The sequence below is a fragment of the Erythrolamprus reginae genome, chromosome 2 (genome assembly GCF_031021105.1).
Source record: "Erythrolamprus reginae isolate rEryReg1 chromosome 2, rEryReg1.hap1, whole genome shotgun sequence".
In the NCBI taxonomy this organism is placed as follows: Eukaryota; Metazoa; Chordata; class Lepidosauria; order Squamata; family Dipsadidae; genus Erythrolamprus; species Erythrolamprus reginae.
In genome coordinates, this window is record NC_091951.1 from 280,437,865 (window position 1) to 280,462,699 (window position 24,835).

A 24,835-nucleotide genomic window follows, 5' to 3' on the forward strand; every position below is an offset into this window, starting at 1 on the left:
TTTTATTTTGTTTTATTTCTATTGTGTTTCTTCATTGGTTGTAAGCTGTCTAGAGCCACTATGAACAAGTGGGCGGCTATATAAATTAAATTAATTAATTAATTAAGTTTCAAAGTAATATAACAAATTGTAAGATTCTAAAGAAAAATGTTTTTATGCATCCACTCTGAAGTATGGATAAAAACTGAACATCCAAGTTCTTAATTAATATAAAGAATTAAAGACAAGGTGACCTAGAACCACATTGAAAACTAAAATCCAATGTATTAGGAAGGGTTTTTCTGAAGCAAGTTATTTTTATCGGTATCATTTCCTGTCTTCAGTACTGTTCTTAGTAGAAGTACAATATATTGATTTAATTCCTCATCTTTGATTGGTGGCTAAAAGTAATCTTGCCTCCTCCTATCCTTTCTGAAAAGTTTTCTGAATTGCTTTGGCTCCAGAGATGTGCCAGAAAAAAAATGGGGTAGAGTTTAAAACAGCTGGAAACCAAGCAGCTGATGCTTTATCAAAACATGGTATCTTTATTTTTTTTTTTAAAAAACCCCACCACTTTTCTAAGAGTCTTGCAAAACACCTGGATCTCTTTGTCTTCAGAAGTTTGTAGCTAAGTGATTTTCCCCCCCAGTAGCATTCATATTGCTGAACTAAGTAATATTTTTCTATGCTAAAGGTATGCTAAAGGATGTTGAAGATGACCTGCAACGGCGAGTTAAGGTATTTCTGTTGGCTGATTTCAGAAGTTAGATATATAAGGCTATTTCTAGTATAATGAAATATGGACAAATCGTTCAAAAATAGAACTATTGGAGTAGACTTAAAAATGTAAAAATCATTCCCTGCTGTGTGATCTATTTGACACAGAGCATGTGAATGGCAAGAATTGGGATATTGGTAGGCATTTGGCTTGTTACGTTATTAATTTTTGTGATCTTGTCCCAAAATGTAAGGCTCTCATTTAACTGAAATTTATTTTTGAATTACTTTAACAGATAGGAGTGAATATAAGATGATTCTAACAAGATATCAAACTAACAGAGATGGTGCAGCTATTTTTATTTACTGTTCGGTAGGGGGACAAGTGGGGGTAGTCTTTAATCTTCTAAAAAGGAGCTTTGACCACCATCACTTCAAGTGCAGTTCATTGTAGAGACTTGATCTACAAATACAGCATTCCAATGAAATGTAAATCAAGGCAGAATATTAGGACTATGAAAGGAGGTCTAGATGTTATGCTTTAGATGTGAATGAGATGGATACACATTTCATAAGTACTTCGATTCTGATTCCATATGTGAATTAGAAATTTAACCAAGTGTTTGTAATATAAAACCTATTACCTGTTATGCAGCATTTGACTATAAAGTTATATAATATTTCATGATATAATACTTCATTAAATTATTGTAATTTTAGAGCACTCGAAGCCGACAAGGAGAAGAGAGAGATCCAGAAGTAGAACTTGAAGTAAGGATGCCCATGTGCTACACAAGATTACATAAAAAGCATCCTAAATTGAAAAGGGGATATATATATAAATACAATGGTACCTCTACTTATGAACTTAATTCGTTCGGTGACCAGGTTCTTAAGTAGAAAAGTTTGTAAGAAGAATCTATTTTTTCCCATAAGAATCAATGTAAAAGCAAATAATGTATGCAATTGGGGAAACCAAAGGGAGGGTGGGGGCCCTGTTTCCTCCCAGGAGATTCCTAGAGAGGCCCCATGGAGGCTTCTCTCCACCTTTTCCTGCCCTGTTTCCTCCCAGGAGATTCCTAGAGAGGCCCCACAGAGGCTTCTCCCCACCTTTTCCGTCTCTCTTTCCTCCCAGGAGATTCCTAGAGAGCCCCCACGGAGGCTTCTCTCCACCTTTTCCTGCCCTGTTTCCTCCCAGGAGATTCCTAGAGAGGCCCTACGGAGGCTTCTCCCTGCCCTTTCTGGTTACAGTTTCAGAGGCTTGGATTTGTAAGTGGAAAATGGTTCTTGAGAAGAGGCAAAAAAATCTTGAACACCCAGTTCTTATCTAGAAAAGTTTGTAGGTAGAGGTACCACTGTACACACTTACAGACACAAAGATTAATTGGTTAGAAATGTAAGATTCCTGGATGGGGATATTTTTTGGGTCTTGATTTTGGCAGGACTTGAAAATTGGGCATTGCTTTAAGTGGCAATCATTCACTTTGATCATATTTAAGATACAATTTTAAAAACTGCATTCTTATACTATTATTTTTAACTAATCCTGAAAGGAATTTATTTTTTTAAATTATTTCAGTGTTCGGAATAACAATACAATTTTTGTATGCATAGATAGCAAACATAGCTTAAGTTACAAACCTTCTCTTTTATAACATTTTAAAATTATTAATTTTGCAAATTGATCTTACAACAGCATCAGCAATGCTTTGCGGTATTCAGCAGAGTGAAGTTTACCCGGATATTACTGACTGTATTAATAGCCTTTACCAAGAAAGAGGTATGATTCATTAAACACATTTCAGTTGCCTCCAATTGCTTCTTTATATGTTAATTCGGGTTATTATGCAGAACCTGTACATTTAGAAACTACTTATATACTCACAGATAAGCTGAGAATATTAGGTGTCAAAATACTCTCCAAAAAAGTCAAAAATTCAGGCACCGGGACACACTTTAATTGTTAATGTGACTGCTCTTATCATGACTGAAATCTCATGGGATCTTAAGGTGACATTGTTTGACATTCCAGTTTTTGCATAATGTTCATTGTAGCATTTCGACATTTTGAGGTAGTTAGAGTTCTTAGAGGAAGGAGCGGCCATGTTGCCACTTCTCATTTTAAAAGCTGTTGTTTTACTTTACAATAATCTGTAAGACTGTAGAGTAGAATAGAATAGAATAGAATAGAATTTTTATTGGCCAAGTGTGATTGGACACAAAAGGAATTTGTCTCAGCATACATAAAATAAAATATACATTTGTCAAGAATCATGTGGTACAACACTTAATGATTGTCATAGGGGGTCAAATAAGCAATGAAGAAGCAATATTAATAAAAATCTTAGGATATAAGCAACAAGTTACAGTCATACAGTCAACATGGGATGAAATGGGTGAAAGGAATGATGAGAAAAACTAGTAGAATAGAAGTGCAGATTTAGTAGAAAGTCTGACAGTGTTGAGGGAATTATTTGTTTAGTAGAGTGATGGCGTTCGGAAAAAACTGTTCTTGTGTCTAATTGTCTTGGTGTGCAGTGTTCTGTAGCGACGTTTTGAGGGTAGGAGTTGAAACAATTTGTGTCCAGGATGTGAGGGGTCAGTAAATATTTTCCCCGCCCGATTGATTTTTGAATTTTTTAGAACTGAGACGCATCTTTAGCTCTAATATGCATAAGCAAGGATATGATATGATATAGTATGGTACATTAATATGTTACGCTTTCTGTTTTTCTACAAATTCTTAACACAGGAGTTGTTTTATTATACGTAAGCTTTTAAAATGTGTTTCTAAACAGACTAGTGCAGTTGCAGAAGCTCAGAAGCTGCTGACGCAGGCTGCTGATTTGCTGTCTGCGATTCACAACTTAATACACCATGGTATTCAGGCTCAGAATGATACCACCAAAGGAGGTAAGCATTTATTTTTAGGAATGTTCTCTAGCTCTTGCTGGGAATGAGGGTTATTTTAAACTTTTCCGTCTCAATTAGGCATTCTTTTTGAGACACAGACATATTGAAAACTTTCCATTAGTACAAGGAGGTACTTCAGACTTGAGGTTCTAGAAATGGAAATATTTAGTAGCTTGTTGGAAGAAGATTGTCATTTTTTGTGTGTGTCAGTGAAATCAGCCATAGAATTCTTAAAATGGTTTAGCAAAATCCAGACGATGAGCCATTCTTTCATCCTTTTTCACTGGGAAGCTTCACTGAGAGTCTCTTCAGTAGATTCTCTTTTCTTCTTGACAGGATAAGTGCAGATTTCTAGCTTTCTGTCATTGTATATTCAGACTTTGCAAATCATTAATATTGCTGTGTGGTTGTCAGAACTTAGTTGTCTTGAGACTGATCCTTATGCACAATGTTTCATTTTATTTATTTTATTTATTTATTTATTAGATTTGTATGCCGCCCCTCTCTGAAGACTCGGGGTGGCTAACAACAATATAAAAAGACAATGTAAACAAATCTAATATTAAAACCAATCTAAAAAACCCCAATTTAAAGAACCACTCAAACATACAAACATACCATGTATAAATTCTATAAGCCTAGGGGGAAGGGAAAAAATTTCAATTCCCCCATGCCTGACGACAGAGGTGGGTTTTAAGGAGCTTGCGAAAGGCAAGGAGGGTGGGGGCAACTCTGATATCTGGGGGGAGCTGGTTCCAGAAGGCTCTTCTCCTGGGTCCCGCCAAACGACATTGCTTAGTCGATGGGACCCGGAGAAGGCCAACTCTGTGGGACCTAACCGGTCGCTGGGATTCATGCGGCAGAAGGCGGTCCCGGAGATAATCTGGTCCGATGGCATGAAGGGCTTTATAGGTCATAACCAACACTTTGAATTGTGACCGGAAATTGATCGGCAATTTGCCTCCTTATTACCTATGTTGTACTTGAATGCTTTGCTATTCAATACATTTTGATAAAAGTTCATCTTAAATTGCTTAGCTGGCAAAATTAATACTTTGAAAGTTGTTTCTTAATTGATACATTGTTCGTTGATTAGCTAACTATTACATAACAGAGAACTTAAATGGAGAGTCACAACTGAATTCTTTATTACTTCTTTAGATCACCCTATAATGATGGGCTTTGAACCATTAGTTAATCAGAGATTACTCCCGCCAACTTTTCCTCGATATGCAAAAATTATTAAAAGAGAAGAAATGGTTAACTATTTTTCAAAACTTATAGAACGAATCAAAACTGTATGCGAAGTCATCAATTTAACCAATTTGCATTGCATACTAGTAAGTATGAATACTTTTAACGTATTATTAATTGGGTAACAAAGGCATCCTCTTTGAATAATTCCAAGGGCTTTTTCGTTAATGCTTTTTAGACTTAAAACGAAATCCCATTTCATATTTCATATGTCAATTTAAAAAATAGAGAACAATGAACGAGGACATTTTTTAAAAAGACTATTGAAAGAGAATGCTGCTGTTACTTGTTATAATTAATCCCAAAGAAAGGATCTCACATATCCTGTTGAAGAGGGGTGGGGAGCTCTCTTCTGCTGATGTAAGCTGTTTTATATCCAAAGATCTTTTATATTTATACAAAATATTAACCATGGTTTTCTTTTTCTGTGTCTTAGGATTTTTTTTGTGAGTTTAGTGAACAATCGCCCTGCGTTCTTTCAAGATCACTGTTACAGGCAAGTTGGAAATAGTACAATAAAATATTGAAAATTATGTCCATAGCCATGTAAAGTAATGAAGATACATTTTTGTTTCAGACCACTTTTCTTGTGGACAATAAAAAAGTGTTTGGTACTCACCTTATGCAAGACATGGTAAAAGATGCCCTAAGATCTTTCGTCAGTCCGCCAGTACTTTCCCCAAAGTGAGTATCTAAATGTATTTGGGTATGAATTTATATATTTATAGTTTCTTTCAAAGTATCTTAGATACTTTAATAAGTATACTATAAAGCCCAATCTTTCGGACCTCAGGGACAACTAAATTCATAATTTTAAATTTTGCAGACTTCTAATATAATCTGCCTAATGACCAGCTGGGTAGTCATGGCTAAGTGATCATGTGACTGGGTAGTCATGGCCAACTCGATGTCACTCACGTTGAGGGGTGTCTTGCTGGCATCTCCCCTCCCAGTCACTCCTTGCTTGCCTGCCTTGCTCCTTAGGGCCCCAACAGGAAGCAGTTGTTGGAGCTAAGCAGCCACCACGATAAACAGTTGGCAAAACAGTTAGCTTAGTTCAAATTGGATGTGGCTGAGAAGGAGGCTCATCAGAAGCACCTCACTGAGGACTAGGAGCATAGGCTTTCCAAGCAGAGGGAAGACCTGCAGGAGTGCAAGGCCAGATACCAGCGCCTGGAGGCTCAGCGGGCTGAGGTGGTCAGCCAGTTCCAGGCCATGAGGCAGTCCCACTAGAAGAAGGCCCTCTGGCTCTTTGCCACCAGCGGTGCTTCCCTCCAGCCTTTGCCCAAAGCCCCACACCAGGAGGCTGAAGCAGACCCCAAGTTGGAATTTCTGCCCTCCTCCGACCCACACAAAAAGACCCCAAAGGGGAAAGACTCTGCAGCAATATAAACCTTCATTGCACTTATCCGGCCCAGGGGCCATAATTTGAGGACCCCTGATGTAGTGCAATATAAAAATGAAAATAAATTTTCTGTGGACCACCAACATTTTATCACAGACAACCGGTGTTGCATGGTGTTGGTGACTGTTGCTATAAAGTATATTTTTATACTGAAGATACAGTATCTTGGTATCTTTAAGAAGCAGGTGTTGATAAAATTACTTCTATTAGAAGTAGACTTTTCTGAATCAAAAGCAATACTGTAGGTATTATTAAGGGAGAAAAAGAATCTGGGAGTTTGGGAGCAAAGATATTCTTAGGAATACAAGTAAAGTGTTTTGCCTAAAGATAGAAGGAAGCCATTGATTTGTTTATGAGCTACTGTATATTCTTTTAAAAGTCTGCAAGGACCAGAAGGTGACAACTCAACCCAGACAAGACGGAGTGGCTGTGGGTCTTGCCTCCCAAGGACAATTCCATCTGTCTGTCCATTACCCTGGGGGTGGGAACTATTGACCCCTTCAGAGAGGGTTCGCAAATTGGGCGTCCTCCTCGATCCACAGCTGACATTGGAACATCATCTTTCGGCTGTGGCGAGGAGGGCGTTTGCCCAGGTTCGCCTGGTGCACCAGTTGCAGCCCTATTTGGACAGGGAGTCATTGCTCACAGTCACTCATGCCCTCATCACCTCGAGGTTCAATTACTGCAATGCTCTCTACATGGGGCTACCTTTGAAAAGTGTTCGGAAACTTCAGATCGTGCAGAATGCGGCCGCGAGAGCCATCGTGGGGCTCCCTAGATTCGCCCACGTTTCTGCAACACTCCGTGGCCTGCACTGGCTGCCGATCGGTTTCCGGTCACAATTCAAAGTGTTGGTAATGACCTTTAAAGCCCTACATGGCATTGGGCCAGAATACACCCGGAACCGCCTTCTACCGCACAAATCCCAGCGGCCGATAAGGTCCCACAGAGTTGGCCTTCTCCGGGTCCTGTCGACCAAATAATGTCGTTTGGCGGGCCCCAGAGGGAGAGCCTTAACTGTGGCGGCCCCGGCCCTCTGGAATCAACTCCCCCCAGAGATTAGAATGGCCCCCACCCTCCTTGTCTTTCTCTAGTTACCCACCTTTATCGCCAGGCATGGGGGAAATTAAGATATTCCTTCCCCCTAGGCCATTACAAGTTATGCATGGTATGTTTGTGTGTATGTTTGGTTTTATAATGAGGGTTTTTAGTTGTTTTATTAATTGGATTGTTACATGCTGTTTTTTTAATTGTTGTTAGCTGCCCCGAGTCTGCGGAGAGGGGCGGCATACAAATCCAATAAATAATAATAATAATAACAGATGCCCAAATATTTAGGGAGTCTTGTATCTATTTGGAACGGGGTATCACTGAGGATATGAAGGTGTGAAAAATCACGATTTGTACTACATAAACCATTCTCAGGGTGGGCACAAAAAAAACAATTGAGTGTGGTGGCCACCTCAACTTTAGAACAATGTACATCTTTGATTTTTACTCAAAATAATTTTACTCGTTTTCTGTTAGGTGTTGTCTTTATAACAATCACCAGGCCAAAGACTATATTGATTCCTTTGTCACACACTGTGTTCGAGTGAGTATTGATACCATTATGAAATATAAGTGCATTTCTTTAAATGCTTAAATACAATATGGATAAAAGGTACATTTTCTCAATGTGTGACCTGTTCAAAATTGGACTGTTACATGCTTTTAGCAAAAAATCAACCAGCTATTTGAATTGAACAAATAGTATATTGATTTGAAGAAAGTACCGTACTTATAAAATAAGTACGGTACTTATACAATTGCAAAGAAGTACTATAGAGAAACCTGTGTCTTGAATTTTGTGTCTTGAAACTTGTTTAGTGTGAAATTTCACAAAGTTTCTCATTATAAATACACAACGGCCTATTTCTTTAAGAGAAAAGATGGCGCAGTGGTTAGAGTACAGTATCGCAAGCTATTTTAGCTGACTGCTAGCTGTAATTCGGCAGTTCAAATCTCACCGGCTCAAGGTTGGGTAAAATGAGGAGCCAGATTGTTGGGAGCAATATGCTGACTCTGTAAAACCACTTAGAGGGGGCTGTAAAAGCACTATGAAGTGGTATATAAATGTAAGTGCTATTGCTATTTCTACAACTACAATGGCATTTCAGTAAATTTTGTGCTTGAAACATTTCAAAATGAAACAATTTTCAATTTCCTGGTCCTGTGATTTCTCAGTAGTAATGCTGTAAAATACCTTCACAGATCAATACGGAATGGTGAGAAATTATTGAAGCAATATTCTGCCCTCCAAAGGAAGGAATGTATTGTCTGTATAGTGATAGGAAAATACTTGAATAAGAGGCATATTAAAATCATCTTTTAGGCTCACCCAAACAGATGTGTCAGAAGTGACCTAAGAACTGATTGATTTTGTATTTATAAATCACCTCAGAGTACACTTTTGTCATCACAGTGTTGTTAAAATTTGCTGTCAACTTTCAAATATAACACTGTTTATTTTTCCTCAGCCATTTTGCAGTTTGATTCAAATTCATGGGCATAATAGAGCTCGGCAGAGAGATAAACTTGGCCATATTCTTGAAGAATTTGCTACCTTGCAGGATGAGGTAATATAAGCAGGTATCAAGCAATTTATCAAATCTGCCATGAAGATGGCTTGCATTTTCTCTCTAGTTGATTTGACTGTATAAGAATTATTTAAAAGTACATTTGGTATCTGTTGAAGTGAGATCTTTAGGAATAGTTTGTAGTGCTCAAGCATCATGATTTTGTTCTCTATGTTTCCTCGAGCTACACGCAATACATGTTTTTCTGTTTCTGTTGCCCTTTCCAAAAAAGGGTTAATATCTAGGAATATAGGACTTAAAGAAAAGCTTAAATTTGGGGAAACTATCTTTTTCTTTGTAACTAATGATGCTATGTTTATTAATAACTTTAGACAACATATCAATTTGTTTTAAGGTACGTGATACCATACACAAAAGCATTAATTATTAGAATACCCAATAGGTTTTAAAGGTGAAAATAATTTGTTATATGATACAAAATTCTAAGGTGTGATATATGGAAGAAATTAAATTAAATAATACTGTTTTGATTGTTACATGTTATTGCATATGTTTGGATTATTTGTTTTGATGTGAAAGAACAACAGCAGTTTGGGGATCTTAGGTGTAAATACAGATACAGTGGTACCTCTTCTTAAAAACGCCTCTACTTAAGAACTTTTCTAGATAAGAACTGGGTGTTCAAGATTTTTTTGCCTCTATTTAAGAACCATTTTCTACTTAAGAACCCGAGCCCCTGCTTTGGCAGTCCAGAGCGAACGAAGCATTTCCTTTCTCTGGGCCCTTGGACAGGGAATGAACCTCTGCCAGTGCCCAGAGCAAGGAAACGCTCCCTTTGCTCTGGGCAGTCGAGGAGTCACCACAGCGAAGGGATGGCGCCGGCTGCAAAGCGAGTGAGCGAGAGGAGAGGGGAGCCCTACAGCATGGGAAGGAAGAAGCAGCACGTCACAGCAGCCACAGTCAGTGTATGGGAGGGAGTGTATGGGAGGCAGTGTATGGGAGGCAGCCTCGCGCCAGGTGTATGGGAGGCACATGCTCCTCCTCGCCGCTTCAGAGTCCCTCTTTTTTTTTAAGCCTCAAAGTTTTGCATTTTTTTGATTCCCCTCACCTCATCTTCTTCCTTCAGCAGCGACTCTCCTCCTCTTCCTCCTCCTCCTCCTCCCACCCAAATTCCAAGCTTTTATTTCTTTGCACACATTATTTGCTTTTACATTGATTCCTTTAAAAAAAATATTTTTTATTCTTTTCAAATGAAAAACAAAACATTATAAACAAACATAAAAAGACCAAACGAAACACATAACATAAAAAAGAGCTACAATTGCTCCGTTCAGAATAGAAGTCTTCTTAATACAAAAAGGAAAAACTATTATAGGTTAGATCAGTTCAGAGAAATAAACACATCTATTACAAAACTCTATCTAGGAACATTTCAATCTAATATATTTAACTGTTATTTTAACATCATTAAGCATCTTTTTTTTATTCAACCAGATATAGACCCTCTGCCAAATTTTGTAAAATTCTGATTCTTCTTGATTATTCTACCTCCTCGTCATCATGTCTAGCTCTGCACATTCTATAATTTTCCTAAATATCTCCTATTCTTTAGGTATTTCCATTTCTTTCCATCTTTGTGCAAAGACAACCCTAGCCGCTACTAAAATATGAGTTATTAAGTAATATATTTCTTTTTTATATTTATTATTTGTAATACCTAATAAGAAAAATTCTGGAGTTTTCTTAATTTCTTGTTGGGTAATTTCCCTTAACCATCTTTCTACATTATTCCAGTAAAGCTTAGCTTTTGGGCAAGTCCACCTGCTTTTACATCGTTTCCTATGGGAAAAATTGCTTCTCCTTAAGAACGTTTCTACTTAAGAACCTGGTCACGGAACGAATTAAGTTCTTAAGTAGAGGTACCACTGTACAAGCATCAGGATTTTTTTTAAAAAAAAATTACAATATTTTTTTAATCTCACCTTTATTATTTTTATAAATAACTCAAGGTGGTGAACATACATAAAGATCCTTCCTCCTGTTTTCCCCACAACAACCACCCTGTGAGGTGAGTTGGACCGAGATTGGGGGACTGTCCCAAAGTCACCCAGCCGGTTTTTATGTGTAAGTTGGGCCTAGAACTCACAGTTTCTAGACCCCTGGTTCCCAACATGGGCCCCACGCCCCACAGGGGGGCAATTTCATTTTTAATGGGGGCAATTGGAACCTTTTTTAAACCTAGTTAATTGCCTTTTAGGCTTCCTCCACGTGAATAGTTCACTTTTTGAATAATAAGAATTATATGTCATGGGAGGGGGGAGGCCTCAGGATTTTAGAGATGTTTAGGTGGGGCATGGTCAAAATAAGGTTGGGAACCACTGTTCTAGATTGAGGCCTTAACCACTAGGCCAAACTGGCTCTTTTTGTTAAAATTGTTTTTATTTGTCAGAATTTTGTTAGTATACTCTCAGCACTGGTAGTTGCATTAAGTTGGATATTTGTTTTTCATTAGGCAGAGAAAGTGGATGCAGCTCTTCACAGTATGCTCTTGAAACAAGAACCTCAAAGGCAGCATTTGGCCTGCTTGGGCACATGGGTCCTCTACCATAATCTTCGCATCATGATACAATATCTTCTCAGTGGGTTTGAACTGGAGCTGTACAGTATGCATGAATATTATTACATATATTGGTAAGAGAAATTAATTACAGTGTTCCCTTGCTTTTTGCGAGGGGATGCGTTCCAAGACCGCCCGCGAAAGTCGAATTTCCGCGAAGTAGAGATGCGGAAGTAAATACACTATTTTTGGCTATGAACAGTATCACAAGCCTTCCCTTATCACTTTAAACCCCTAAATTGCAATTTTCCATTCCCTTAGCAACCATTCAGATTATTACTCACCATGTTTATTTATTAAAGTTTATTAAAAAAATATTTATTAAAGGCAGACGAAAGTTTGGTGATGACATATGACGTCATCGGGTGGGAAAAACTGTGGTATAGGGGGGGAAAACCGCAAAGTATTTTTTAATTAATATTTTTGAAAAACCGTGGTATAGACTTTCCATGAAGTTCGAACCCGCGAAAATTGAGGGAACACTGTACTTGCAAATTAGGAGTGTGTGCTATCCAGACCCAACTCTTAAGTATAGTGAAGCATATACAGTATGTGTCTAACACAGGGGCAGGCAAAGTTGACTCTTCTATGACTTGTGGACTTCAACTCCCAGAATTCTTGAGCCAGTCATGCTAGCTCAGGAATTCTGGGAGTTGAAGTCCACATGTCATAGAAGAGCCAACTTTGCCTATTCCTGGTCTAACAGATTCCTTAGGTACAATTGCATCAGTGTTCCCTGATTGAATATGATTTGGCATAGATTCCATAAATGCCCATTACTCATATTTAAAGATACTGTATATTCAGTGTCTTTGATACTTCATTGAATTTAATTTTTTTTCTAAGTGCCAAGCAAAATTAGTCAATTTTGCATTGCTTAGCAATTTTTGCTGATGGAGATACTTACCTTAAATATTCCTTTATTAAAATACTACCGATCTCTTCATTTTGGAATGCCTGTATTTGCCTGAAGTTTTCTTTTAAGAGCAGTTAGTCTTAAAGTTTGATAATTGGAACCGGAATATAATCTTCATTGGGTATGGATGTAAGAGTCATGAGACATACAGTCATATGAAATAGTAAGTGCATGCCAGATATATTTTTCCTTTTTTTAACATAGGCAGACATACTGGTGTTTTATCATCATTCAAACAGTATAAGACAATAAATATAATGTAATTGGACAGAAAAAACCCCAATCATAAACTGACTTTGAAAATATGTATTTAATATAGATTTAACAAATATGGCATTTTCTTCTGTGGAAAAAATAACAGGGTGTCCAGCAAACCTGGAAAACAGGGAAATCAGGGAATTATCAGGAAATCGGTGGTTTGGGAAATACCAGGGAATTATCAGGGAATTTGTGAAAAAAATGGAATAAATCGGGGGGGGGAAAACCAAACTGTTTTAAAATGTTTAAAAGTCAGAGAAAAATCATGTAAAAAAACAACGGATCGTTCTGCCTGGCAGAGTCAAACAAAAATGAGCATAATTGTGGCAACAAATTGCTTGCTCAGTTGCCGATATTTCTCCACAGCTTAGCTGCTTGGTATGATATCATCTATGACCGCGCTTTAACTAGATCGCAACCTACAGGGAAATGTCAGGGAAACATCAGGGAATTTCAAAATGTTTTCCCCCTGGACATCCTGAAATAAGCAAAATCTGAGATTTCTCCTTTTGACTGAAATAAATTTTAAGTAGAACCCTCAATTTTCAGCCAGTTTAGTAGATTTACTGGAATGTTTATGGTTGCTGCCACTTTCTTTAAAGCTTTCATGTTCTGGCTGGTGATTTCCCATTATTGTCAAGCACCTTGGATACAAAAATAGATTCTGTGATAGTGCTATGAAGATGATTTGGAATGAGGGGGAAAATTAGGCTAGTTTCATAATACGTAAACTAAAGTTGTCAGAGACAATATTATTGTGGGATTATATTAATGTTAATAAGATAGTGCTTGAGTTTGGGCTGATGAGTTTTTTTTCTTCTATGGTTTGAGGGGAAAAAAGCACAGTTTTAGTGAAGAAAACAGAAATTCTTTTAATGTATAACTGGTGTGTGTATGTAGATAGATAGATAGATAGATAGATAGATAGATAGATAGATAGATAGATAGATAGATAGATAGATAGATAGATAGATAGATAGATATAGATATGATTCAATAAATTGTCTAGAAATACTAAGTGTGATTTTTATTTTAGTTATCAACTTTTTTGAAAATAAACCATTATCTCAAATGGTTCCATTTTTTTTTCTACTTAAAAGTCTCATGTAAATTAAAACTGGTTATAAAATTAAAAAAATAAATAAATACACTGATTTAAGGTGCTTCTTTTAATTTTTAAAGCCCTTTTTTGTATAAAGCTGTCTAAGAGACTGCCTTTCCCCAGTTATATCACCTCAGCCCAGTAGATCCGACACAAAAGGGAATGTTGTGAATGTCATCTACCATGGATACACATGAGTCCTTCGGGATTGGGTGGCATAGAAGTTGAATAAATAAATAAATAAATAAATTTAGTGGGTCCCAGATAGCAGGCCTTGTCTGCTGTGGCACCCACCTTATGAACATTCTTCCCACTTCACTCCTCAACATTAGATTAGCTCTATCCCTTTTGATGTTCTAGAAATCCCTCAAGGCCTTGTTATATCACCAGGACTGGGGGTCCCAGGGAACTGCAGTTTTGTTTAAATGGCTCCACTATTGGGGTATATATATTTTCTCTCTTTCTTTATTTGGGGTTTGTATATATTTTTAGCTTCAATTATCTCCATTTCTAATGATTTTTCTTTTTTTAAATGTCTATTTTAATATGTGTGTGTTGGTTTTTTTATTGACAATTACACATCATCAAGAGTCACTTCTCTTGGGATGGGCATTTACCGGTATATAAATTTGATTAATAAATGAACAAATGAATAATCAAAAATTAGTAAGTATATGTAAGTACATTAAGTACTCTTTCTATATTAGGTACCTTTCTGAATTCCTGTATGCGTGGCTAATGTCAACACTCAGTCGTGCTGATAGTTCTCAGATGGCTGAAGAAAGAATAATGGAAGAACAACAGAAAGGCCGGAGTAATAAAAAAACAAAGAAAAAGAAAAAAGGTATATTTTTGAGACAGGTCTCAAAATGCTTCATTGTTTTGCTTGAGGCTTCTTTTATGACATCTGAACTTCCGGTTGCCTTTTGAACGTTCAGCTACATGGAGCCATCCAAATCTAAATTGTATACATTCTTCCAAGTAAGCTATTTCATTATCTCCAACTTCATTGTTCAATAAAAAATTTTATTTGAATAGTTGGAGCACTAGAAAAAACAACCGTTTTTTTAAAAAATCCATGTATATGAGCTAAGTTTATTTTGCAGTATTAGATTTGTTCTTGCGCTAACCACAATCTGTCAGCAATAGCCTTAATCAACAATACATTAAAAGTATGGCCCATAGCATAGATATTGCACAATAAATTATTAAGCAACAATAATAATAATGGAATATGTTCTTAATTTCTTATTGTGTTCTTGAATAAGTTTACAAGTTTGAACTTCTCTTTTCACTAATTGCTTTTTCCCATTGAATAATTTTTCCAGTTTTCATATTTGTCAAGCAATGCAGCTTGCTTTTATCATTAGAAAAAAAGTAGATCTCCCCCAATTGTATAGTAGTAGTAGTAACAACAACAACAACATCAACAGTTGGATGGGACCTTTGAGGTCTTCTAGTCCAACCCCTGGCTTAGGCAGGAAACCCTACACTACTTCAGACAGATTGTTATCCAACATCTTCTTAAAAACTTCTAATGTGGGGGCATTCACAACTTCTGGAGGCAAGCTGTTCCACTGGTTAATTGTTCTGTCAGGAAATTTTTCCTTAGTTCTAAGTTACTTCTCTCCTTATTTAGTTTCCACCCATTGCTTCTTGTTCTACCCTCAGGTGCTTTGGAGAATAGGTTGATTCCCTCTTCTTTGTGGCAAATTTTAATTACAACTCAAATGGCTTATAAATCTGAATAAAATAAACAAAAATATTTTCCCATCATTACTATTTTTGTCACTTAGCAATATATTAGAAATATTTATCATGGTTGTTTCACAGTATAGCTTCTGTAATAGGACCATTGCAAATTCTATAGAATAATAAATAAACTTCAGTGATCTGCCTCATTTTTCAGATAATAAAGGTTTTTAAAAATATTTCAGAAGTTAGCACAATTTTATGATCATGTTTTTCTATGCATAAATTTAACAGCTCGTCCTCTGAGTAGAGAGATTACAATGAGCCAAGCCTATCAAAATATGTGTGCTGGAATGTACAAGGTAATGTATTACACATTATAATTCAATTTTTTTTCCAAAAATACATGTCTATAAAGGGCACATTTGTATACCCAAATTGGCTGGGGAATTCTAGGATTTGAAGTCCACAAGTTGCCAACGTTGGACACTTCTGATCTAAGGCTTTAGCATAAGCACTTTGAGTTGGATCAGGCAATTTTTGGTAACTAATCCAACAAGCAAGTTTTAAATTTCCAAACCACTTTGTAACCAAAAGCAGCTGGGCTACCACATTTCGGACCGTTTACATTTCACTAGTATAGTCAATTGCTAGTAGTAAGAATTGCTATCGAAAGAGCTAGTTTTATTTAATTCTATTTAATTACTAGGGTGGAATATCAATAGTCATATGCAGTTGTAATCAGAAATACAAACCATTTTCCCCCAGTTATTTCTAACTAGTATGTACATATATTACCATTTCGATTGCTGCTGTTGTAACAAGCTGTTTTTATTTTGCATTTTCCTGAAGACTATGATTGCTTTTGACATGGATGGTAAAGTGAGGAAGCCAAAATTTGAACTTGATAGTGAACAGGTTCGATACGAACATCGGTTTGCCCCCTTCAACAGTGTCATCACACCACCACCAGTGCACTATTTGCAATTCAAGGTGAATCATATTAAATCCATGTTATTTACATGCTTTATTTTAATATTTTTTTAAAAAAACTTAATTCGTCACAAATCCTGTTAATATTTTCATCCTCACAATCAGTTGTTCCTGGTGGTATATATTTCTTTGCCTTGGAATGAAGGCAAGAAACAATTGTTTACATCAAGTCACATCCCAAGCCTGCCTTTAAAATATGAAAAAGCATTTCACATGCCGTGTTACTGGTGTTGAAAAATTTACAGTACCAGAAGTGAAGAAACCATTACCTACTTAGTTCTAAAACTATATATGAATTAATTAAAAGAGTTCTGTATGCTGTTTCTTTTCATCAAACCACAACTTTTGTTTTAATGTGTAGTGGTACCTCTACTTAAGAACTTAATTTGTTCCATGACCAGGTTCTTAAGTAGAAAAGTTTGTAAGTAGAAGCAATTTTTCCCATAGGAATCAATGTAAAAGCAAATAATGCGTGCAAACCCATTAGGAAAGAAATAAAAGCTCGGAATTTGGGTGGGAGGAGGAAGAAGAGGAAGAGGACTGTCATTGCCAAAGGAAGAAGGTGAGGTGAGGGGAATAAAAAAAATCCAAAACTTTAAAGCTTAAAAAAAAAAGAGGGGCTCTGAGGCGGCGAGGAGGAGCACGCACCTCCCATACACCCGGCGTGAGGCTGCCTCCCATACACTGCGCCAGAGAGAGAAACCTAGGGGGAATGGCAGGAAACTGTCCGGGCCTTTGTGCTGCTCTCAAATTTCCTGGGAAATTTTTTCCAGGCTCAGGTTCTTAAGTAGAAAATGGTTCTTAAGAAGAGGCAAAAAAATCTTGAACACCTGGTTCTTATCTAGAAAAGTTCCTAAGTAGAAGCGTTCTTAGGTAGAGGTACCACTATTATATAAGGATATTTTATTGCTTCAATTTTAAATGATATTTATTATTTAATGTTTAGGAAATGTCTGATCTAAACAAATACACTCCTCCGCCTCAGTCTTCTGATCTCTACATGGCTGCTAGCAAACATTTCCAGCAAGCTAAAATGATACTGGAGAATATCTCTAACCCAGATAATGAGGTAAACATCTGACTGTAGAACAGAGAAAATAAATTGAAACTTGCTTATGATATTCAAACTCCACTGAAGGGAGATTAATGCAGATTGTCTTCATATCTCTATAAGCATAAACTCTTTGTGTCAAGTGTGCTATTGTTCTTAAATATCTGAAGTTTTTGGAGACTTAATTGCTTGATACTTTATGATGGAAGCTCTTAAGTCAAAAGTAAAGATCATAGAACCGTGATGGCAAACCTATGGCATGCGTGCCACAATGGCACACGGAGCCATATTGTAGGGCATGAAGACATTGCCCTACGTCAATTACAGTGCGCATGTGTGCTAGCCAGCTGGTTTTCAGCCTTGAGAAAGGCCGTTTCATACTCTAGAGTAGTGTTTCCCAACCTTGGCAACTTGAAGATATCTGGACTTCAACTCCCAGAATTCCTGTGCTAGCATGATTGGCTCAGGAATTCTGGGAGTTGAAGTCCAAATATCTTCAAGTTGCCAAGGTTGGGAAACACTGCTCTAGAGGCTTCAGGGAATGTAAATGTACAGGAATGTAAAAAAAAAAAAACACAACTGGCAAACCGGAAGTCCGGAAAAATGGACTTCTGATTTGCCATCGTGCTGTTTTTTGCACTCCGGAGGCATCAGGGAAGTTTCCTGAACCCCTGGAGTGCAAAAATGTTTTTGTGAACTTCCGGTTTGGCTGTTTTTTCACCATCTCAGACTTCAGTGAGGCCTATGTGCATGCACGGGAAAGGGACGGATTGTGTGCAAGCGCAGAGCAGTGTGGGGATGTATGGATGTGGAGGGGAGAGAAGAACCGTTGTACCTACCTGAACGGTCTTCTCAGTGCACTGGAAGGAGAGTCCAATATGGGTTATTCTCAATCCTATTGGTCGAGACTGAGTTTAAAATTAGCATAATATTAGGCACCGCCCCTTGCCTGCCCCCAGTGAGCTCAGTTTTAAAAACGACAGGTAATATAATCCAACACTATTTTATTGAACTAATATATATATAACATCCACCAACTCAACGAACCCAGCTTCCCTGAAACAATCCAGTACTGGGTGGGTTTGGACTCTCCTTCCAGTGCACTGAGAAGACCGTTCAGGTAGGTACAACGGTTCTTCTCCATTGCATCTGGAAGGAGAGTCCAATATGGGATATACCCAAGTTCCAATTAAGTGGGAGGGAGATTGTTAAGTCAGGGCAGCTGGAGAGGTACACACCCTCTGTAATACCCTTCTCCCAAAAGATGCCTCAGCTGAAGCATAGGCATCCAGTCTGTAATGTTTAGTGAAAGTAGATGGAGTCTTCCACGTCGCAGCCCGACAAATGTCCTCGATAGAGGCTTGAGTCCTCCAAGCTGCAGACGTGGCTGCACTGCGAGTAGAGTGTGCCGTGACCCCTTGAGGTGGATTCTGAGCTCTAGCCTTATACGCCTCCCCTATGCAGTCCCGGATCCATCTGCTAATTGAACTGGGAGAGACGCCCAGACCCTTCTTTGGTTCTGCAAATGAAACAAACAATGACTCGGACCTTCTAAAGGTCTCGGTCCTTCTAATGTAGATCTTAACTGCTCGCCTAACATCTAGCTTGTGCCACCTAAGTTCTGTAGGGTGACTACCGTGCGAGCAAAAGTCCGGTAAAATCAGTTCTTGCTTCCTGTGGAAAATCGAGTTAACCTTAGGAAGGAATGATGGGTCTAAACGTAAAACCACCCTGTCCGGATAAAATATACAAAGGTCTGGTCTGATGGATAATGCAGCCAAGTCCGATACCCGTCTGGCCGAAGTAATTGCCACTAAAAAGGCCGTCTTGATGGAAAGGAAGTTAAGTTGAACAGTTCTCAGAGGTTCAAAGGGAGGCCCAGTAAGGGCCTTCAACACCAGGGATAAGTCCCACGATGGAAACCTATGAAGAGGTGGCGGATGACTGTTAGAAGCTCCTTTAAGAAAATCCCGTATCCAAGGGTGAATTGCCAAGGAGCGGAATTCCGGTAGTCGGATGACGGTTGCCAATGCAGCCACTTGTCTCCTAAGGGTGTTTGGAGACAGTCCCTTTTCGAGGCCTGATTGTAAAAATTCTAAGACAGTCAGAATATGAGCTTGTCCAGGTTGTACGCCTTTACCGTCGCAGAACTTACAAAAGGCTGCCCATGTGGCCTGGTAAATTCTGGACGTGGATGGTCGGCGGGCGGCCTGCATTGTGGCAATGATGTTGTCCGGTAGACAATGCTCCCTCAGTTTGTTCCTTTCAAATGCCAAACGGCTAACTGGAGCCATTGAGGGTCCGGGTGAAGGACTGACCCTTGACTGAGGGAGATTATTTTGTCCGGTATCCGCCAAGGTGGGGAGATCGACAACGCTACCAAGTCCGAGAACCATGGGCGACGTGGCCAATGTGGGGCAACAAGTAGTACCTCCGCTTCCTCCATTATAATCTTGTCTATCACCCTCTGTACCAGATTTGTCGGAGGAAAAGCGTACAACAGACCGCGCGGCCAGCTCGACCGTAAGGCGTCGATCTTCTCTGCCATATGAGAGTGGAACCGTGCGTAGAACCTGGGGAGCTGCGTATTGCTGTGAGTGGCGAACAAGTCCAACAGTGGTGTCCCGAATCGCTGTGTGATCTTGCGGAACAGTTGCGGGTCCAGCCTCCACTCTGTAGGGTCCAAGGTTGTTCGGCTGAGCCAGTCGGCCTGGACGTTGTTGACTCCCGCAATGTGCTCCGCAGCTAGCGAAGCCAGGTTGCACTCGGCCCAATCGAAGAGGGCCAAGGTCTCCCTCATGAGGCGAGGTGATCTCGTGCCTCCCTGATGGTTGAGGTAAGCCTTTGTTGCTATATTGTCCGTCAGGACTAAGACATGACGTCCCCGAACCAAGGCCACGAAATGTTGGAGTGCCAAAAACACAGCCCTGAGCTCTAGGAGATTGATGTTTACAGGGTCGAGGTCCTCCCTGGTCCAGAGTCCCTGAGTCACCTGGGGACCGATGTGAGCGCCCCAACCCGACAAGCTTGCATCTGTGGTCATGACCAGCTGGTCGGGAGCCTGGAACGAGCAACCCTGGAACAGTGCTGGTGAAGTCCACCAATCCAATGAGGCCTTGACACTGTGTGGCAATCTGACCGGCCGGTTTGACTGGCTGAGTTTCGCCTTCTGTGCCGGTAGCAGAAACCCTTGTAATGGGCGAATGTGGTGCCTGGCCCATGGCACAATCCCTATACAGGAAACCATGGTTCCCAGTACCCTGGACAGCAGGACTAGAGACACCTTTGGTTGTCTCCGGATAGAAGCTATCAAGGCCAAGATACTGTCCAGTCTGTCTGGTGAAAGTGACACCCTGCACGTAGCGGTGTCTATCACCGATCCCAAATGTAGGAGCCTTGTAGAGGGGATCAATTGGCTCTTGGGAATATTGATGGTAAAGCCGTGCTCTTCTAAAAAGGTCATTGTCAGATGGAGGTCTCGGAGTGCCCCTGCCTGGGACTTGGACAACACGATAATGTCGTCCAAGTATGCCATCAGGCGGACGGACCGTGCACGGAGATGAGCTGTGAGCACGTCGAGCAATTTTGTGAAGGTACGAGGAGCCGATGATAGGCCGAATGGCATGGCCCGGTATTGATAATGCGTCCCTTCCACACAAAATCGTAGATACTTGCGATGTGGTGGAAATATTGGTACGTGCAAGTAAGCTTCCTTCAGGTCCAAGGAAGTGAGAAAGTCTTGAGGTCGCACAGCTGCTAGAATGGTGTGCAGGGTGTGCATCCTGAATCTCCGGTAAAGGATGAATTGATTTAACTGTTTCAGATTCAGAATTAATCGACAGCCCCCGGATGATTTGGGGACTACGAACACCATAGAGTAAAATCCCATGCCCTCTGCGTGTTTTGGCACAGGCTCTATGGCTTGAATCTGTAAGAGGTGACCTATTTCCTGAAGTAGCTCCTTCCGTTTGGAGGGGGTCCTTGGTGTTGGGCAGTGTAGGAATCGGTTGGGCGGGGGCTGAATGAATTCCAACCGCAGTCCCTGTGTTACTGTCGACAGAGCCCATTTGTCTGAGGAGGTGTTTAGCCAGGAGGCGCTGAAAAGGTGTAATTTCCCTCCTACTGGCTGTGTTAATGAAAAGTCATTTGGGTCGTTTAAACCCACGTTGGCTGGAGCCTCGAAAGGGGCGTCTGTTGGACTGATAACCTCTGGTCCTGTCTGGAAAGGAGGTACGGTCATTCCTGTAGGCATTTTGGTTGTAATTGCCCTGTGAAAAGGATCTAAATTGCTGGTTTGACCGTGATGTGTCCCAACGAAAGGACTGACGTCTATTGTACGGAGTCTGACGACGATCCTGACCCCTCTTGGACCTTGGAAGTATTTTCCGTTTGTCCTTGTCCTCTATGAGGACTTTTTCCAATATGTCCCCAAAGAGTTGAGACCCCTGAAAAGGCGATGATGCCAGGCGCCATTTAGATTTCGTGTCGGCTTGCCAACTGCGTAGCCATAGAAGTCGGCGTGATGCGAGGGTGGCGGACATCCCTCTACCCGCGAACTTTGCAGCATGTAAGGTGGCATCAGCTGAGAATTCTGCTGCAGCCAACAACTTACTGAGATCCTGGCGCATCCGACCGTCCTCTGGCCCTAAGCGAGACATCATATCCTCGATCCAGATGATGGAGGCTCTGTTAAAGAAGGAAGCAGCCGCCGCTGCCCGAAACCCCCATCCGGCCATCATATGGGTCTTCCTGAGGAGAACCTCAGCCTTCTTGTCTTCTGGCTTCAAATTGTCCCCCATCTCGGCAGGGACCAGCGCATTGGAAACCAGTGTCACTACTGGTGAATCTATGGGAGGGAACTGTAAGAGGGCCTCTACTTCGTCGTCAAACGTGTAGAACTTCCTCTCTATCACTGATGGTCCCTGGGCCGCGGCTGGATATTGCCACGGTCTCTTGATACTTTGCACAAAAATTTCAGATGCCGGAACATGGTCTGTTTCAGGCTTAGGTTCTTTTAATAGAGTAGAGGATCTTGATGGTACGGCCTGAGATGGTTGGGCCGGATCCTTCAACTCCATTGTCTGTTTTGCCTTATATAACAGAGTTCTGAATGAGGATTGTTTGAACAGTCCAGCTACCGGTGGCTGTTCTGGAGGTGCCTCATCATCAGACATATCGTAGTCTTTGTCACTATCCTCCATTAACACAGGCTCCTCAGTCACTGATCCTAAACCTGAAAGGGGCGGTGCAGACCAGAGGTCCCGGGTTGGTGCTTGCCTTGGTTGTTGAGGCCCTTGTTGAGCTCCAACCGCTATGCCCTTTGTATAGACATTAGTTAGTAGCTCCTGAAAGGCCGGTGGCATATCCTGCCACATATCAGGTTGATCCCTGAGCCCGGCAGCTGTAGGTGTGAAGGTAGCTGCTGGGACCGCTTTGGCCTGAGGGGAGAAACCCCACACTGGTCTCTCTTGGCACACTGATCCGGGCCTGCTTCTGGGTGCCTGCAGCTGAGCAGGGGTTGTATGATCAGGGGACCAGTCTCTATCCACCCTCTCCCTTGGGGTATGTGGGTCAGCAGCTACGTCAAAGCCCAGTGGTGGTCCTGGTTTGGCCAAAGGAGCACTATTGAGAGCTGCCTCCAACTTTTGCTCAAGGGCCTGAATTCGCCTCTCGGCCTCCTTGATGGCTGAGGAAGATGATTGGGAGGATTTTGCTTTGACCTTCCCCTTTTCCTTGGGCTTGGGCACCGAAACAGAAATGGCAGAACCCGAGGCTGGGGCTGGATCTGTATTGCCACAGACATCCATTGTACTCACGGTGAGGCAAGAGAAGATGGTAACGAAAGGCAAGGAAAGCACGGAGCTTTTATTACTGCTGCTTTTTACCACTTGCAAAAACACCTCAAAATGGCCTCCGGTGCCTGCCCTGAAGGGCGCATGCGCGACCCAGCCGTCCCAACTGCTCCTCGCGCCTAAATGAGGCCGTTGGAGGAAAACAGGTTGGGAGGGGGAGCAAGACATTCCCGCCAGCCGTCCAAAATGGCGGGCGCGGGTTGCCGTTTATTAGAAGAGGCGCGAAAAGGGCTGCTTACCCTCCAGCCTCTACTGCCGCCTTAAACGTGGGGGGGGGATCATGCCCTCGCATTCCCCCTGGCTCGGGTGACCGCCAAACAGGTATTAAGGTATGACCTTCCCCTGGCGTTCGCTCTCCTGCCTTTCCTGTTACCCGGCCTTGAATTGCGCGCGCGCGCGCGCTCGGCCGCCGAACATATGGTCGGCGGCAATTAGCCCTTTGAAGTCTGCCGCGTTGTTCTAAAGGCAGCGGCTGTGGTGCTGGGCTCCGTTTGCCTCTCCGTATTTACTTTAGCTCCTGTAAGCCTTTTGACGGGGGAATCCTCTTTTCTTCAGGGGAACTCCGTGTCCCCGAGCCTCCCAGTGGGGGGGGCGGACCCCCCCACCTTCGGCTCCCAGCCGAGTTTGGCCACGGAGGCCAGTGACACCAGGCTGATCCCCTTGTGGGACGGTACCCTCTATGAGGGAAGAGGTCTCCTGGGGAAATTCGATGGGGGAATCTGCCCACGGAGGGTAGAGACCCCTTCCAACTTCAGTAGTACCTGAAGAAACAGAAAAAACAAGAAGAGAAATAGTTAAAACAGTTAAAAAACAATTTAAAATAAAACATTTCGTTATTATAACAAACTCATACGTCTCGTTACATTGACTGAGTTTTTAAAACTGAGCTCACTGGGGGCAGGCAAGGGGCGGTGCCTAATATTATGCTAATTTTAAACTCAGTCTCGACCAATAGGATTGAGAATAACCCATATTGGACTCTCCTTCCAGATGCAATGGAGAATGCACACACCTTTTTGGCATTCAAATCAAGAAAGGTGCACCATCACTGTCTTAGAAGAATTAAGTTTATAAATATTTAATATTAATAGAATAGAATTTTATTGGCCAAATGTGATTGGACACACAAGGAATTTGTCTTGGTGCATATGCTCTCAGCATACATAAAAGAATTGTCAAGAATCATGTGGTACAACACTTAACTGGCAGTTTATAGAATTATGTTGCTGATGTTACAGATCGGCTCTCCAGGTCTTTTCAGCTATTCCAGTGGCAGTTTCTGTACAATCTTCAATATTTTAAAAAAAATTATTATAAACTACCGGTAATTAACAAGTAAAATCAATTCAACTGTATTTTACAATGTAATATAATTTCAGATCAGTCATACATAATAAAGAAAAATGGCAGGGGAATCCATTATAAATAGAATTGCTCTTCAAATTTAAAATTCTAGTTATTATGGTGTTTATTGCTTTGCTAGTTCTTTCCTGTTAATTAGTCAGAA

At 40.6% G+C, this 24,835-nt stretch overlaps 1 protein-coding gene across 1 annotated transcript in view; it reads left to right on the forward strand.

Moving 5' to 3' along the window:
- NAA35 (N-alpha-acetyltransferase 35, NatC auxiliary subunit) overlaps window positions 1-24,835 on the forward strand; it is a 38,698-nt gene that overhangs the window by 11,676 nt on the left and 2,187 nt on the right. Inside the window, exons 8-21 of the mRNA XM_070742772.1 lie at window positions 674-717; window positions 1,417-1,467; window positions 2,393-2,476; window positions 3,495-3,609; window positions 4,771-4,949; window positions 5,300-5,359; window positions 5,441-5,547; window positions 7,796-7,862; window positions 8,788-8,886; window positions 11,360-11,538; window positions 14,448-14,584; window positions 15,727-15,794; window positions 16,285-16,425; window positions 17,372-17,494. Of these exons, the coding sequence (XP_070598873.1) occupies window positions 674-717; window positions 1,417-1,467; window positions 2,393-2,476; window positions 3,495-3,609; window positions 4,771-4,949; window positions 5,300-5,359; window positions 5,441-5,547; window positions 7,796-7,862; window positions 8,788-8,886; window positions 11,360-11,538; window positions 14,448-14,584; window positions 15,727-15,794; window positions 16,285-16,425; window positions 17,372-17,494 (1,454 nt within the window). The remainder of the gene's footprint in view (window positions 1-673; window positions 718-1,416; window positions 1,468-2,392; window positions 2,477-3,494; window positions 3,610-4,770; window positions 4,950-5,299; window positions 5,360-5,440; window positions 5,548-7,795; window positions 7,863-8,787; window positions 8,887-11,359; window positions 11,539-14,447; window positions 14,585-15,726; window positions 15,795-16,284; window positions 16,426-17,371; window positions 17,495-24,835) is intronic.